This window comes from Aspergillus thermomutatus (genome assembly GCF_002237265.1).
Source record: "Aspergillus thermomutatus strain HMR AF 39 chromosome Unknown NODE_43, whole genome shotgun sequence".
In the NCBI taxonomy this organism is placed as follows: Eukaryota; Fungi; Ascomycota; class Eurotiomycetes; order Eurotiales; family Aspergillaceae; genus Aspergillus; species Aspergillus thermomutatus.
Window position 1 is genome coordinate 1 of NW_020798092.1, and position 15,440 is coordinate 15,440.

Below are 15,440 nucleotides of genomic sequence, written 5' to 3' on the forward strand. Positions count from 1 at the left end.
GGGTGATGGTTACTGTGAGGTGGGTGGGGAAGTCGAATGTCGAGGGGGGTTTTTTGGATGTCATTTTTCGTGGTTGGATTGGAGATAGGCAGGTAAGGTATGGTTGGTGGTGAGATGTTGTTTTGCGGGCTTCAGTCTTTGCAGCGTTTATGTCAGTGGGGTAGGTGGGCTGGAGCGGCTATGCTCTTCTCAATTGGGTGACAGGATGATTAACAGCATTGTAGAGTATCCTTGCATGTCAGATTAAGAGTCTCATTGTCGGTGATCCATCCAGTAAGCAAACAGTTGTTGGGAGCAAGATTCATGACGCTGGTGACGGAGAACGTCTGAGGTCAAGCTCATAAGATGCCTTATCAATCAGGCCACCACGAACGCTGCTCTCTGCCTGAACTTTCTGGAATCCATTTCCGAGTTTTCCTGAAAGCTGAAGCTTCAGATGCAAGCTCCGATAAGAGAGCTCTGTGCCTGTCAATCTTGCAATGAATTCCCTACAGCTTGATCGAGCGGATAATACAGAGGTCTCTGTCCGACATAAGCATGGAAATCAGGGAGAAACGCATGCACCGAGCGAAGAGCAAAAGACCTGACCCATCAGGCTCAACACGCACGACAACAAGATAGGAATCACCCAACCATTTCCTGAGACAATTTTGTCACTTGGCGTGGGTACTTGGGCAACAACTGCAAAGTATCACAGCGTCACCTCTCTTCCAGAGCCAGAGACAACAGACACCGTGAACACCTGCAAGGTATTGGGGCTCGTGTTCCACTTCACCTACCTGACTCCATCGAGTCCATTCAGCTTCAGCCACACGATGCTCAAGGACCTGATGATAGTACACCGCCACTTCTGAGGGGCTGAGGATGATGATGCAACGTAATAGCTTCTCATAGTGGACTATTGAAGGTGATCCTATTATGGAGCTTTGAGGTGGAGAGCGTCCAGTAAGGTAATGTATTGCGTACGAAGAGTCACTCCACCCTCTTGCTAACGACTGGAGGATGCATCTCTTTTGATGGAGATATGTCGATGCACTGTATAATTGACTAGAGTATCGAATGGTGCTTGTAAAGAGGACAGCAAAGTAGTAGATAGTCCGTAAGTACGCTCTTTACGACTGGGCAAGGTAGGAGTAACGAGCCATAGGGCGATAGACAAGCCTTGACAAGAGAGCTTGGCCATTCCACGGCAATTCGGTAAATCGATCCGCAAACCACTAGCTGATTCGATTGTTCGGATCATTCGATACTGCTAAGTGCTAAATACAGTAATGTGGATATTCTGCTGAGCGAGAGACCCATATATCGGCCGATCAGCGGTTGAATCGAGTGCTGAATATCCGTACTCCGTACTCCGTATTGACTGAAGATTCATCATTACATACAGTAAGATAATTGATTACCAGACAGACAAGTGAGGGATAGCAGTAGCAATAGTCTCAACTTGTATGGAAATGCTCAAGGCTGCAATGTTCAGCGCTGGTCTAATAATAATGTGGATTCTAGGCCACTGGTACCATGGGCGAGAGAGGACGCTCATTCTCCCTCTGAAATCAGCTCCGAAGCAGTGTTTCTCGTAATACAGTTACAAACAGTAAATGGTACTGCCTAAATCTGAGGCAATAATAATCTTCTTCCAGCTGAGACCGTGGACCGGACCCCTCTCTTGATTTCCTCTTTCAGTCTTTCTGCTCCTGTCGTGGCCTCGTGGAGCCATTGCTCCAATAATATGTGTTTGCAAACGCCTCCGAGGCGCACGCCACAACTTGCAAGCCCCAGAATTGGATAGACGCTGGCGCATTCGACCATTATTCACATAATCCGAGGCACCGTGGGAGTGAGGATAGGCAGTCAGGAGTAGTGCATAACTACTGCATAGAGAGGTGCTGCCATACGATTACCATCACAGTACGATTATCTTTACTCCACTCAAGAATAGTAGGGGGGGTAAGATGACCCGTCCGATCTCCTCTACCATCCTCGTAAGGCTTAGGCAGTGGAGTTGTGAACACAGATGCTTGAGACAATGGCGTACGAGGGGCAATGAGGCCTTTAATTCCCCTGAGGTAGCTGATAACCCCGCCATGTGCAGGGATATAAGATGAGCTGACTGCCCCCTCAGTAATCCCGAGCTATCCCATCGCACAACTATCGCAACTTCTTTCCATTTGCCTTCAGATTCCTTAACTCTTTTTTAATCTCACCAGATCAATTCAAAATGGCTTGGGGTTGGGGTAAGTCGTTCCTTTTCACTTCAAATCTTGAATGTGACTCTGCGAAGCCCTCCTGTAAGGATCAGGAAGGGGTCCCGCTGTCTTTTCGCCCACCACTCCGTCTTTGCTCGAGTCAGTGGTAGGGAATCCGTGTTCAAAGACTAATGACCCGATCATCCAGACCAATCCGACGAGGCTCACCGTGAGGTGTACGGCGAGCGCAAGCACGAGAGCAGCCTGTCTCACGAGCTCATTGCTGGAGCTGCTTCCTTTGCCGGCATGAAGGCTTGGGAGGACCACCAGCGTAAGGAGGGTAAGTATACGGGACCTTGCTTGGTGTGTCAGCGAGCACTAACAGTGTCTCAATCTGATAGGCAAGACTGTCAGCCATGCTTTCGCCAAGGAGGCCCTCGTAGGGTTTGTCGGTGCTGAGGTCGATAAACTTATCGAAACAAAGGGACTTGATGAAGCGGATAAGATCCGCGCTCGGCACCATGCGAAGGAGAATGCTGAACGCATGTACGATGAGCACTACATCGACCAACAAGGTGCTCCAGAGTACGACCCCGGTCGTTTCCCACCTCACGAGCGCTTCAACCGCCCCGTCGACCGTTGGTAAGCGCTTACCATAAGGGACGGATATTGTTGATATTGTACCAAAGCCAATCGAACTCCCGGCAACATGTACTTAAATTAGAACAGTGATGATGGCCATGAATTGAATATCTCTGCATGCTTGCTGAAAGTGATCAAGTTGCCCTCATATCCTGATAGATGTACGATCATTGATACTGTCACTCCGCGATGCAACTCGAAGAAAAACACAAGTCAAACGTCTTGAGTGACGCCACCAGTCTTGGCAGCGTTGCGCAGATATCTGGTATGTAGGAGTCCGTCTAGTCAGGCGATGTGCATGAACATGACCTGTATTTAGTTGCACGAGCATCTCAGAGACAAACTCTATGGTTTCAGAGTTTCAACAATGCATTGGCAATTGACAATTTGTTGATTGGAAGCTTTGACCAGTTGATCCAAATTGCTTGATGCCATTCCTCAGTGCTGCTGATGCCCAGTCACATGTCCATGGTGATTAAACACGGGTGACACCATAGGTCCGAACATGGTTCATGAAGCGCAAGGCCAATGGATCAATGGATCAAAACCGCTCTAATTAGGACATTTAGGGCATAGACAAGATGCCTATGGCCCTGTAGATATGTGAAGATTCGAAATGCACTCCAATCGAGAGATTTTCCTTCCGAATACCAGCCAACCAGACCGACTGAAACTGCTGCAAAATGCAAGCCGCAGTGGATGTGCAAATGAACTCATCGCGTGCTGCACGTGCGCCTGTCTAAGCGCTGACTGGCCAACCAGCGTGTGTTTCTATTATCTGCTTAAGGTATTCCTGCATGGTGGAATCTACTACCTACGTACCTTTCCTACTGCGAGATAGCCAGATACTAAGGTAGCTAGTACGGATACCATCGTCTCTGTGTGTGAGGAGAAGTATTCGCCCTATCTGCCTTCGTATCTGCTTCTTGGCAGCCTCAATCAGGCCATGATCCCTGATGACGACTTTTATCGACCTGTTTCAAGTTTTTCTGGCCATTTTGTCAATCTTTTTTTCTCTCTAGCTCCTCGGATCTCCATTCTTTGTGCCTTGGGGCTTTTTTCGCACAGCTCACATTCGTGAATCTATCCCAATTTTCGGAACATCTTGTATGTGACTCCCCTTCCTGGTCCCATGGCCGTTTTTTTTCTCCCCGATTAGACTATCCCCAGCAATTGTAATTGAACGAAGTGAAGCACGCGGGGCCTGCAATTAATATCTCCATATCACTAGCAGGCTAGCAGCAATCCTTACGCAAAGTCCAACGGTTTCTGCTCTCCCTCTTCATCGTTCGGCAGATCTTTCTAAGCTCCCAATGGGATCCAATCAAGTTTGAACTTCCTGGCCCCTGTCTTCATTCTGTCTCTTACTATCATGCACAATCCCGTCTGTCCCCCAGGATGAAGTTCGCCAAGTTCGTGATCCCCAATCTCCGTCCCCCCCGCACAGCAGGCGGAGGGCTAACACACAATTGATCCACAGAGAATTAGAACAGGAGCTGGTTCCTGAATGGCGTGCTAAATACCTGGATTATAAGGTAGACTATCTGTGTTATTACTTCACCTCAAATCACAATGACCTTGTGCTGATACATTGTTCCTACGAGTAGACGGGCAAGAAGAAAGTCAAAGCTATCTCTAGGGCCATTCAAAAGGCCAATCGAAGTCCTCGGCATCCCTCACTCAGGCGTACAGGTACTGGACTCGATTACCAAACTAACACACCCTCTGGCACCTTTCGCTCCTCGTCAGTTCGAATCTCAGACAACAAAAGACTCGAAGTTCCCAATTCGTTCCATGGTCCGTCAAGCCCGATACGGGGCGATGCCCTGGCGAAAACAACGTCCGGATCGTCTCCTGGTCAACGCGATGAACGTCAGCCTTTGCGAGTCCCCGGATCGCGATTCTCCGCGATCGTTGGAAGCTATGGCAGCATCATCGCGACACCCCCACAGCATGGCGCTTCTTCGGACTTGGCCTCTCTAGAGCTCCCTGACCCAGCACTCGATCCAAAGGAGGATGTGTTCTATTCGCCCCCGAAAGATTCAGTTCCTCGAAGTGCACCAAAGACCCCGTCGCCCGTGATATCTCGGCATGACATCAATCGAAATCTGCCTCGGGACGCCCCCAGTAAAAGTCCTGTCGCAAAGCACGCGGGTGGGAGCAAGGGAAGCTTGAGAAACAATTTGGCAGGGCCCTCCGCCACTAGGACCTCTAAGATCCTCAAGCGTGTCTTCTCGTACCCAGACTGGGAACCGCCCGAGAAACGCGCGCAGACCGACACTCCCTTATCAGAAATTGAACGACGAGAGGATGAATTTTTTGCGTTTCTGGATGGCGAATTGGCCAAGATCGAATCCTTCTACCAGATGAAGGAAGATGAAGCCACTCAGCGCCTACAGGTCCTCCGACAACAGCTGCACATCATGCGAGATAGGCGGATACAAGAGATTCTGGGCACCAAGTCAAAATCCAAGAAAGCTGAGGCGCATCAGTCGAACGGATTCGGCACATTGAATGCTTTCAATGCCTTCCATCTGAAGGAGACATTGCTGGGGCGTGGTCGCATTGGGAAGAATTCTAAAGCGCTGGCGCAGATGGACACGCCGGCCGCGCCTCAAGCGCAGAATTCCGAGGCGGTCATCAGTCGTAGAGACTTTATGCGGCGGCCAGAGGACTCACAGAATGCCGAAGTTACTTATCGGGTTGCGAAACGCAAGCTGAAATATGCACTCCAAGAGTTTTATCGCGGACTTGAGCTGTTGAAAGCGTATGCCTACCTCAATCGCACTGCTTTCCGGAAGATCAACAAAAAATATGACAAGGTGGTCAACGCACGCCCCACGATGAGATACATGTCAGAGAGGGTCAACAAAGCGTGGTTCGTGCAGAGTGAAGTCGTGGAGAACCTGATGGCTGCTACGGAAGACCTGTATGCCCGCTATCTCGAGCGTGGGAATCGCAAAATCACTATCTCTAAACTTCGTCATACGATCAACAAGTCCGGCGATTATTCTCCAAACACGTTCCGTGCCGGACTTCTTTCAATGGCCGGTGTCTTGTTCAGCATCCAGTCGTTGATCTACGCTAGTCGGCATCTTGCGCACTCGGACGCTAGTGTACAGGTCCAGACCAGCTATTTACTTCAGGTTAGTGTTGCCTCGGGGCAAGATAGCAAGGTTGTCATAAAACTCCATAACTAACCCTAGCAGATATATGGCGGTTACTTTCTGGTTGTTCTTCATTTCCTACTCTTCTGCTTGGACTGCATGATCTGGACCAAGACTAAGATAAATTATGTCTTCGTCTTTGAATATGACACGCGGCATGCCCTTGATTGGCGTCAATTATCCGAGGTACGATCCCTTGCCTCAGTGTGTCTCAGGTTTATCTGACTCTTGACAGCTACCTTGCGTCTTCATGTTTATGCTAGGCTTGTTTATGTGGCTTAATTTCCTCACCATAAATTCCATGTATGTCTACTGGCCCGTTGTGCTGGTCGGACTCACAGTGATTATCTTGTTCCTGCCTGCGCGTGTGTTATACCACAGAAGTCGAAAATGGTGGGCATATTCAAACGTAAGTGCCCTCTGCATGATTTAAATGAATTACAGCTGACAATAATAGTGGCGTCTCATGCTTGCTGGTTTTTACCCTGTCGAGTTTCGCGATTTCTTCCTTGGCGATATGTATTGCTCGCAAACATACGCTATGGGGGTGAGTTCGATCCAATACATCGTAGAAGATAGTCTGCTAATGTCAGCAAGAACATCGAGTTATTCTTCTGCCTTTACGCACAGCACTGGAACAATGCTCCACAGTGCAATTCATCCCACTCCCGGCTACTGGGATTCTTCCAATGTTTACCGTCAATTTGGAGAGCATTGCAATGTCTCCGTCGTTATGCGGATACGAAGAACGTATTTCCACATCTTGTGAATTTAGGAAAATACATGTTCGGAGTCCTTTATTACGCCACATTGAGCATGTACCGTATCGAGAAGATGACGCGGTTCCAGGCTCCCTTTGTCACTTTTGCTTTGCTCAATGCCGTCTATACCTCGCTCTGGGACTTGATTATGGACTGGAGTTTGGGAAATCCCTACGCCAAACATCCACTATTGCGCGAAGTTTTGGCATTTCGAAAGGTTTGGGTCTACTACGCGGCGATGGTCGCCGATGTCATCATACGTTTCAATTGGATTTACTACGCCATTTTTGCCAGGGATATACAACACTCGGCTTTGCTGAGTTTTATGGTCGCCCTGTCTGAGATCTTTCGAAGGGGCGTCTGGACGATATTCCGTGTGGAAAATGAACACTGTACCAACGTGCTTCTTTTCCGAGCATCACGGGATGTTCCTTTGCCTTACGAAGTGGCATCTCCCGAGGTCGAAGTGGACCGTCCAGGAGAGGATATGCAGCTTCAAGATCAACACGCAACCACACCTCTGTCCGCTCCTGCTGACATTGAGCATGGAACACCAATTACACCAGGGCTGGCTACTCGTCCGCGGGGCCTTTCTCGCGTCGGTTCGATCATGGCGGCTGCTCACGCTCAAGACTTCGAGCGGAGGAAGCGTCCAGATCAACTGGCTGGGGCTTCTGCAACACATGGCCCGACAACTACCGACGACACAAGTGACGAAGAGGAAGATGATCAGGTTGACTCTAGACAAGCTACAGACACATACCAAGCGGTGGCAGAAGACCTGTCACATGCAGACGCTCGAAGAACACCCAAGTAATGGAATATAGGGGAGAGTTCTTCGGGAACATGAAACGATTTCTTGCACATACTTGGCGTCTTAACGGAAGCATTTTGATTAATGACTTGCAGATTTGTTTATGCCATGTGTCACGAATATATAGAAGATAGATAATACAATTATTGATAATACGAATTCTATGACCTTCTCTTGTAAGTCTTTGTTTCTTTCATGTTCGACGACATGTCGACTTCATCCTTTGCTGCGGCGACACCACGTGATATAAGCAGACGTCACATGCTCTGGAAGCTCTCCCCGGCCTCATCATGTCGAGCTTATCTGTCGCCTTCCATCCTCGTCCACCAGAATTCTCTCGTTTCCAGCCATCTTTGTACTCCCAGAGAGTCCTCTTTTAGTCTCAAAGCTGCAGCAAAATGGCTGCCAACGCCAGATACGAACCAGCCCCTCAGAGGGACTCATTCGAGGACCAACCCTACACCCAGGCCCCGCCATCTTATCAGGCAACCGCGAGCCATGATGCACCTCGCAGTGAGGACGACAATGTCCCCGACGACTTCAAGGTATGCGCACCCCGAACTTGTCGATAGTTGACAATGCTGATTCTAATCCATAGTTCGGCGGTACCGTTGCGGAGGGCACCCTGCCCATCCGTATGCAGTTCATCCGCAAGGTCTATGCGATCCTGTAAGCAGTCCCCCTCGCAAGCTATACATCCAGCACTCCGTCATCTAACAATAATGTCCACCATCAGAACCATCCAGCTGCTCCTCACAACAATCATGAGCTCGATCTCTTTCTTCAGCGACAGCTACCGCCACTGGATCCAATCCAACTTCTGGCTCATGATGGTCTCCGTCTTCGGCGCCCTCGGGTTCATGCTCGTCACGTACTGGAAGCGCAAAAGCTACCCCGCCAACCTCCTCTTCCTCTCCGGCTTCACCCTACTAGAAGCCTACTCCATCAGCGTGGTGACCTCCTTCTATGACGCCCGCATCGTCATCCAAGCGCTCATCCTCACCCTGGGCATCTTCGTCGCGCTCACCCTGTTCGCCTGCCAGACCAAATACGACTTCACAAACTGGATGCCCTACCTCTTCGGGGGCCTGTGGTTCCTGATTCTCTTCGGGTTCATGGCGGCGTTTTTCCCGCGCAGTAGCACCGTGGAGCTGATCTACGGTGGTCTGGCGGCGTTGATCTTCTCGGCTTATATTCTCGTCGATACTCAGCTGGTTATGCGCCATTACCACGTTGAGGAGGAGATTGCCGCTGCTATCTCGCTTTACCTGGACATCCTCAACCTGTTTCTGGCTATTCTGCGGATTTTGAACAACCAGAATAGTCAGTAATTAGTTTTCGATATTGTCACGCGGTGGCCACCGGCCGGATCTGAAAATGGTCAGAGCACACACTATACACGATTTCGCCAATGATCTAGCAATAACGAGTTGAAGATGATAGCTTTCTGCAACGTCCCAAGGCGGACTACCCAACCTCAACTATTTCTGTATTCGCTACCCTCAACCATGACTTATCTCTCGTTCTGTTAATAAGCGTTCCCCCTTGCACTCTGTTTTCCTGCTCCGTTTCTACAGTCAGAGCTCTAATGATTATTGAATCCCTGGGTCATCCCAGGAACCAAGCAATTCTTACTTATGTGGCCAGCACCATCGAGAATGAAAGCTCTTATTCAGAATATCAAGCAATGATTTGTGAACAGGTATATGGGATCTAAGCCTAATTAAAGCCCACTCAGTAAGTATCCAAAAGATTTTCCTAGTAAATTGAATAAATTGCCATCGTCCATATCAAAGCAAACACCAGTCGCCTGATCAAGAGAAGTTCTTTGTATGATAATTTCACGTCTCAATGGAGGAAACCCGATATCTATCAGAGCAGAGGGTTCCCATGGTAGCAAAGGACAATCTCTTTAAACAAAGAATGTAAACATATCAGCTAGGCCGATCCAAACAGACCTCCAACGCCTATGGATGGTATCGCAGCGCCAAAGTCACAAGGAGGTAAATATGTAGGTAATATAGAAAGGAAAGGGTTTCAGGCTAAGTCACACTATGAAATGAGGGGGAAAATGGTCCAGACACGCCTGCTTCCAAAGAATGATGAAGTGAAGGTGGGAGGACAGCAATGGAATAATTCTGAACCAAGTTTATCAGAATAAGGAGGCGATGGCAGAAGGCCATATTCCTCATTTTGACACGACGATTTCAGTGCGAAGCTATGAAGAATGTATTCACAATCAAACACACAATCATGACAAGGACGCCGTATACCACGAGCGCTAGACTCAACTTCCGCAGCAGGCCTCGGCGCCAGTGTCGGTTGGTCAATCGGAGAATGGCGCTGTCGGTAAGTGGACGGTTCTGACCGCCCTCGATATCGTTTTCGTCGGCATTACCGTCGTCGGAAAGAATGTCGTCAACTGCTTCGTCGTCTTCTTTCATGAGTCGCTGGTGGGTTGGTGAATCAGGAGATGAAATCTTATAGTAGAAAAGGCCCGGAAGGATGAAGCTGATGCTAGTACTTCCGGTGCTACCAACGTAGGCCAATACCGCTTCGAGCGAGGAGACGGTCATCGCCACGATATAGCTTAGGATAAGGATTGTTGTTGTAATGATGGAGAACCGCAGATCGCTCATCGGCTCGGGAGTCCGGTTGCCCCTTGGCCCTAGCAGAGGGTGACGATGAGGCGAGTTATCGCTTCCAGCAGCAGACTTAGGTCTCCAGCGAAGCACTGCATCAATAGACGCTCGGCACGGGTGACATTGAAGCGGGTAGGAAAACATAACAAGCATGACGATAGCAGCACGTCCAATGGTCGCCCAGAGACCGGGTGGGTACATGCCCACAATGTTACCCCCGACGCTGTCCCCGAAAGAGAGGTAGCCTGTGATAGCCACGAGGATGTACGTGGCTGCAGAGCTTCCGATACTGGCTAGCACAACGCCTGTCGTTCTGAAGTGACTGTTGTTGCTAATTTCGTTCAATATAGAGAACATCTGCTTCCAGTGTCAGCATGATATGGCAGTCGTCAAAATGTCGTGAAGGCGGCCTACATTCTGATGACACGTGAACGCAAAGACAATGACTGGAAGACTACTGAGCGCCGGGATGGGACCAGCCCAATGGATCACACGGACGGGGCCTCGATTGTCCACTGTATCTCCCTTTACAAAATGATAGACAACCAATATGACCAAGTAGCCCATTGATACCAGAGCGGCGATACTCGTATACTTCAGTGAGTCTAGACGTCGGAGATAAGAGAGAGGAATGACAATTAACCTGGGATGAGTCGTTAGCACAATTCCAGCTCAACTTTGAGAGTTGCTGAACAACGAACATGAAAGCGGTAACCCAAAAATGCCGGTCCACCAAGAAGTCATATGCTGGAGTGCTACCAACGAAGCCCTGTACTACACCTGGCATCAAGTCGCCAATAATGATGAGGTAACTGACCCCGACTCCGAAACATTTGATCGCAATAGCGGCGTCGAAAACAACGGCCGCATTGGGATATGTGAGCTGCGATAGGGCGAAGAAAGACGAACTACCTCGGTCGAGGTACTGTGCGCATCGAGCCTGAAGGTAAAGGCCGAGTCCAGCAGTCATTCCAGACCACAGAATGACGCAGATACCGAGGACGATTCCCATGCGAGAGATGGCGAGCGGCATCGCCAAAACGCCGGCACCGATGACTGTTGAGTCACGATTCTATCAGCTCTGGAAGGAAATGGAACCGATCTCCCAACCAGAATAACTCACTCGTATTGACAAGGTTGATCACGCAGCTGATCCAACTGGCATCACCTTGAAACCCCGATGCTCGCTTTCCCCGTGCTCCACGTCTAAAGCATGATTGCCACTTGATTAGCAAGAGGTTCTCGCAACACATAGAGCGGTATCAGATCAACAATACCTTCGCGATGAATTCCGGAGTCCATCGACGGGGCTGACCCCGACTACAGCATCCTCTTCCATCATCTTTGGTGAGTGTGGGGTGGTGATGCTCTAACTGATAAGGGTAGTGGGCACGAGGGCTGTTCGAAAAGCTGTTATCCAACAGGAGATGCGATGGGGTCATCCAACATAACAGCAACCCAGGCCAGTGGAGAGGGATTAAAATCCCAAGAAAAAGTAAACGAGTGAAAGATCTGAAAGCAAGAAGGTCCAAATTGAAGGGGCTACATCGGGGAGGCCGGGGATGATGACCGGAGATGAGATGATGCCAGGCCCAGCCAGGCTTGCGACAAAAAGCGGAGGGCCTGACTCTGGCCCATCTGGGTTTAGCGTGGCTGACATATCATGTGCTTATCTCACGGTTATCTACTCCGTACAGAGTACAGAGTGCGATGAATTATATTGTGAACTATCAAAGTGTTCATTATCATATTCCCAACTGAAGCTACATGAGCTGAAGCTAGAGCTTTCCCTTTGGTGCTCCCCATCCTTCCTTCGAAAGCAAATCATATACCTCATCCTCTACCTTGTTCATATCCGACACAGTGTTTCCCCGTCGTCCTGCCGGTCCAGGGTCATTGAATGGACTGACAGCGCGAACACTCTTGGAGACTTCCAAGATGGTCCCCCCTTGCACAAGGAATCGAGTGCCTTGGCCTGATTTGTTGCCAATGATTTCGCTAACACTGTCCTGCTGGATGAGAGCCAGCATCACTTCGGCCACCTCTTCTGGAGTTACCCATTCGTCAGCTTTGTCGTCAACCATCTTCAGTTTTTCTGGATGATCCGTCCATAGAGGTGTTTTGATGACCCCCGGTGCAACAGCAGTCACACGGATGCCAAATCTGCTGTCAAGTTGGGCCAACGATCGCACCAGGCCATTGATGGCGTGTTTCGTAGCTACATATATTGGCGCGGCCAGTGCGGGGCTTTGCCCCGCGATACTGGAAATATGGATGATATGTTTCGGTCTTTTGCTGGTTCGGGTGCGGAGGAAATGAGATATAGCCAGCTGAGTCGTGCGTATCGGATGCGTCAGGTTGATGTCCAGTAAGGCGTATCGACCTCCATCTGGTGGATCGCGGCTTTCTGGAGTTCCGGGAGGTCGCCAAAAATTGGTCCAGTGCTGCAAGACGTCAACAAACGGCTCAAGCATAGGAATCATCACTCTGATAGCTTTTCTGCATCAGGTAAGACCGGACATGCAAGAACGTACCGGTTCGTAGATCCCAGCACCTGGACATACAATGTCGACTTCACCAAACTCTCTCACCGCAACCTCGAACATCCTCTCTAGCTGCTGCCAATCGACGACATCTGTCTTTTGGAAAACGGCTCGATTGGGTGTATTCGACTGACCGGAATAATGGTTCACCACCTCCTGCGCCTCAGGTCGAAGGGCCAGGTCTGCGATTAGGACGTTGCACCCATTTTCAAGCAGGAGTTTGGCGAAACATAAGTTGATGCCTACCAGGGGTTAAGCAAGATATACGTGTAGTGATGATCTGAGATGTCCGAATTGTCTCTTACGTACCTGAACCTGCACCTGTTACAATGGCAGATTTTCCCTTGACGGAGAAAGCCATGTTTAGGACTCAAGGTGGAGTCTGGTCGAGGAGGGGGCTTTCTCTCAAGGTTGACAGATCCATGCTTATATGTCACAGCAACCCAGCCGAGTCCTCGCTGTCGTATCACCTCGAATGGTGTCTACGTATTGAGGGGATGCGCGGGGTTGCATTGGCCCGAGGGTGACTGCCCCAACTCGGAAAGAATGCCGACTTGAAGATAATGTAATGATGCTCTACTTCTACAAAAACATTACTTGAGACCCAAGTCTATGGCATGACTGTGGATTACTTCTATCGAAAACGTAGTTGTAGATATCATATTCATTTCCCTTGAGTTGAAATGGCGAAGAGCATGTTATGTTGCTTTGCTCATACACTCCATAGTCAGAGCGGAAACTTGCCTCATTGGGAAAGCGTGCCGCCTGCCTTTCACGGTATCCCGCCCAGTACTCCACAGATCTATACCGTCATGGCGATGGCAATAATGCATATAAGATCAGGGAAAGACCTCGAGCTGAAATATGTGATACGGTTCAACCTTCTACTACGAGCAAGCACTCTATCAACATGTCGGCATCGAAACTTCTCTCTAGGACAGCCGTTCGTGCTGCCTCTACATCAACATCAACATCACATATGACCAAGACCGCTGGGGACATTTCGAGTGTTTTTCCAAGCTTGCGCCCTGACTACCAACCAGAACCGCTGCCACCGCGGTTCAAGGATCTGAAACAAAGACTGTTCGAGAAAAATGAGAAAGCTCTAGTGCAAAGCTGGAAGAGACTGCTTGAAAGCCTAGAGGAAAAGGTCCATGAGATCAAGGCCAAGGGCAGTGATGTATGTCATTCCGGATTTCATTGCCATTATTTTCACTAAGATGCTGACTGTGACAGATTATACCGTCTGTACAATATGCAGATATTGTGTCCGGCAGAGTCTCAGATGAACTCCTTGCGGAAATATGGCACCGCGGATCCGTCGTGATCAGAAATGTGATCCCTCGAAAAGAAGCTCGAGGTTGGAAAGATAGGATCGAAGAGTATGTTGCTGCCAACAAGGAGCGAGTCAAGGCCTTTCCGCCTGACTCACCCGCAGTGTTTGAGCTGTACTGGACTCCTTCGCAGGCCGAGGCTCGAGCACATCCCAACATGCTCGATACTCAGCGTTTCTTGCAGCGTCTCTGGCATTCATCTGACCCAGCGACCAGGATATCCACCAGATATCCTCTGACATATGCGGACCGCCTCCGTATCAGACAGCCGGGAGATGGCAAATTCACGCTTGGTCCCCACGTGGATGGAGGTTCACTCGAGCGTTGGGAGGATCCAGAGTATTCGCAGGTCTACACCAAGATCTTGGAGGGCAAATGGGAAGAATACGACCCTTGGGACGCGAAGCACCGCGTTTCCGCTAAGATGGATCTGTACAACGGGGCTGGAGCATGCTCTATGCTGAGATTCTTCCAGGGCTGGCTCTCAATGTCCAAGACCGCCCCTGGAGAAGGCTCGCTGCATGTTTGCCCTATGCTAGTTCAAAGCACTGCCTATACCATTCTGCGTCCATTTTTCGATGCGAAGACATTGCAGCCCAACCTGGACGCCACCTTTCCGGGCGCCGTGCCAGGTGCTTGCCAAGAATACAATCCAGCTACCCATCCTCACCTTGAGCTGGACTCCACCATGGTTTCGGTCCCAGAGGTTGAACCAGGTGATTATGTCGCCTGGCACTGTGACTCGCTGCATTCCGTAGACAAGGAACACAAAGGCAAGAGTGACTCCAGTGTCCTCTATATTCCTGCCACTCCAATGTGCGAGATGAATGTGGATTATCTCCTCAAGCAGCGGAATGCGGCTCTCGCCTATTCACCACCTTGGGATTTTCCCGGCGCCGGTGGTCCGGGTGAGGCGGGTTTTAAGGGTGCTTTGGACTGGTCTTCTGTCAACGCTGATGGCCTGCAAGCCATGGGTATGGGCGCCAAGCCTTGGGAAGTAACTGGCGACATGACTGAGGGAGAGAAGAGAGTTGTTGAAGCAGCAAACAAGGCGTGCTTTAGCCAAGCTTAGGGGATTGATTCCAAGCTTTCATGTGACTTATCAGAATACCTGTATGTATAGCTTGTCAATTTCTCATTCATCGTTTCCATGTTTAGGGAAAGCTGGAGCAGGAAATGTTGAAACCATGCAATTTCAGAGATATTCGGTGATACTGTCGTCAAAGAGGGACTTTCGGCCCTACTGCATTTTAAAAGTAAAGAATGTAGAGTTCAATTTGTGGAATAGTCTGTAGCATGAGGTTGCAAGAGACCGATACCCACTAGCTAAGTAAACTGAGAGCTCAACCTT

At 49.6% G+C, this 15,440-nt stretch overlaps 5 protein-coding genes across 5 annotated transcripts; 3 read left to right on the plus strand and 2 right to left on the minus strand.

Moving 5' to 3' along the window:
- Positions 1 to 4,308: 4,308 nt before the first annotated feature.
- On the plus strand, positions 4,309 to 7,573 carry CDV56_100855 (SPX and EXS domain-containing protein; the record flags this gene model as incomplete). Its single annotated transcript, XM_026754474.1, has 6 exons — positions 4,309 to 4,363; positions 4,436 to 5,974; positions 6,038 to 6,181; positions 6,231 to 6,404; positions 6,453 to 6,542; positions 6,593 to 7,573. Coding segments are annotated over 6 exons (2,983 nt in total), but the record flags the coding sequence as incomplete, so codon positions are not given.
- Positions 7,574 to 7,968: 395 nt separating this feature from the next.
- On the plus strand, positions 7,969 to 8,901 carry CDV56_101415 (Bax inhibitor-1 family protein; the record flags this gene model as incomplete). Its single annotated transcript, XM_026755034.1, has 3 exons — positions 7,969 to 8,115; positions 8,169 to 8,239; positions 8,307 to 8,901. The coding sequence occupies 3 exons, from the start codon at positions 7,969 to 7,971 to the stop codon at positions 8,899 to 8,901; spliced, it is 813 nt and encodes a 270-aa protein (XP_026616343.1).
- Positions 8,902 to 9,777: 876 nt separating this feature from the next.
- Positions 9,778 to 11,554, minus strand: CDV56_101675 (putative amino acid transporter; the record flags this gene model as incomplete). Its single annotated transcript, XM_026755294.1, has 5 exons — positions 9,778 to 10,569; positions 10,627 to 10,855; positions 10,914 to 11,268; positions 11,336 to 11,418; positions 11,490 to 11,554. 5 exons carry the CDS (start codon positions 11,552 to 11,554, stop codon positions 9,778 to 9,780), a joined length of 1,524 nt encoding a protein of 507 aa, XP_026616344.1.
- Positions 11,555 to 11,990: 436 nt separating this feature from the next.
- CDV56_101977 (putative short chain dehydrogenase/reductase family oxidoreductase) lies at positions 11,991 to 13,116 on the minus strand (the record flags this gene model as incomplete). Its single annotated transcript, XM_026755596.1, has 3 exons — positions 11,991 to 12,656; positions 12,747 to 12,997; positions 13,065 to 13,116. 3 exons carry the CDS (start codon positions 13,114 to 13,116, stop codon positions 11,991 to 11,993), a joined length of 969 nt encoding a protein of 322 aa, XP_026616345.1.
- A 549-nt stretch (positions 13,117 to 13,665) lies between these two features.
- CDV56_102211 (DUF1479 domain-containing protein) lies at positions 13,666 to 15,161 on the plus strand (the record flags this gene model as incomplete). The annotated part of the gene is made up of 2 exons (XM_026755830.1): positions 13,666 to 13,935; positions 13,992 to 15,161. 2 exons carry the CDS (start codon positions 13,666 to 13,668, stop codon positions 15,159 to 15,161), a joined length of 1,440 nt encoding a protein of 479 aa, XP_026616346.1.
- Between the last annotated feature and the right edge of the window lie 279 nt (positions 15,162 to 15,440).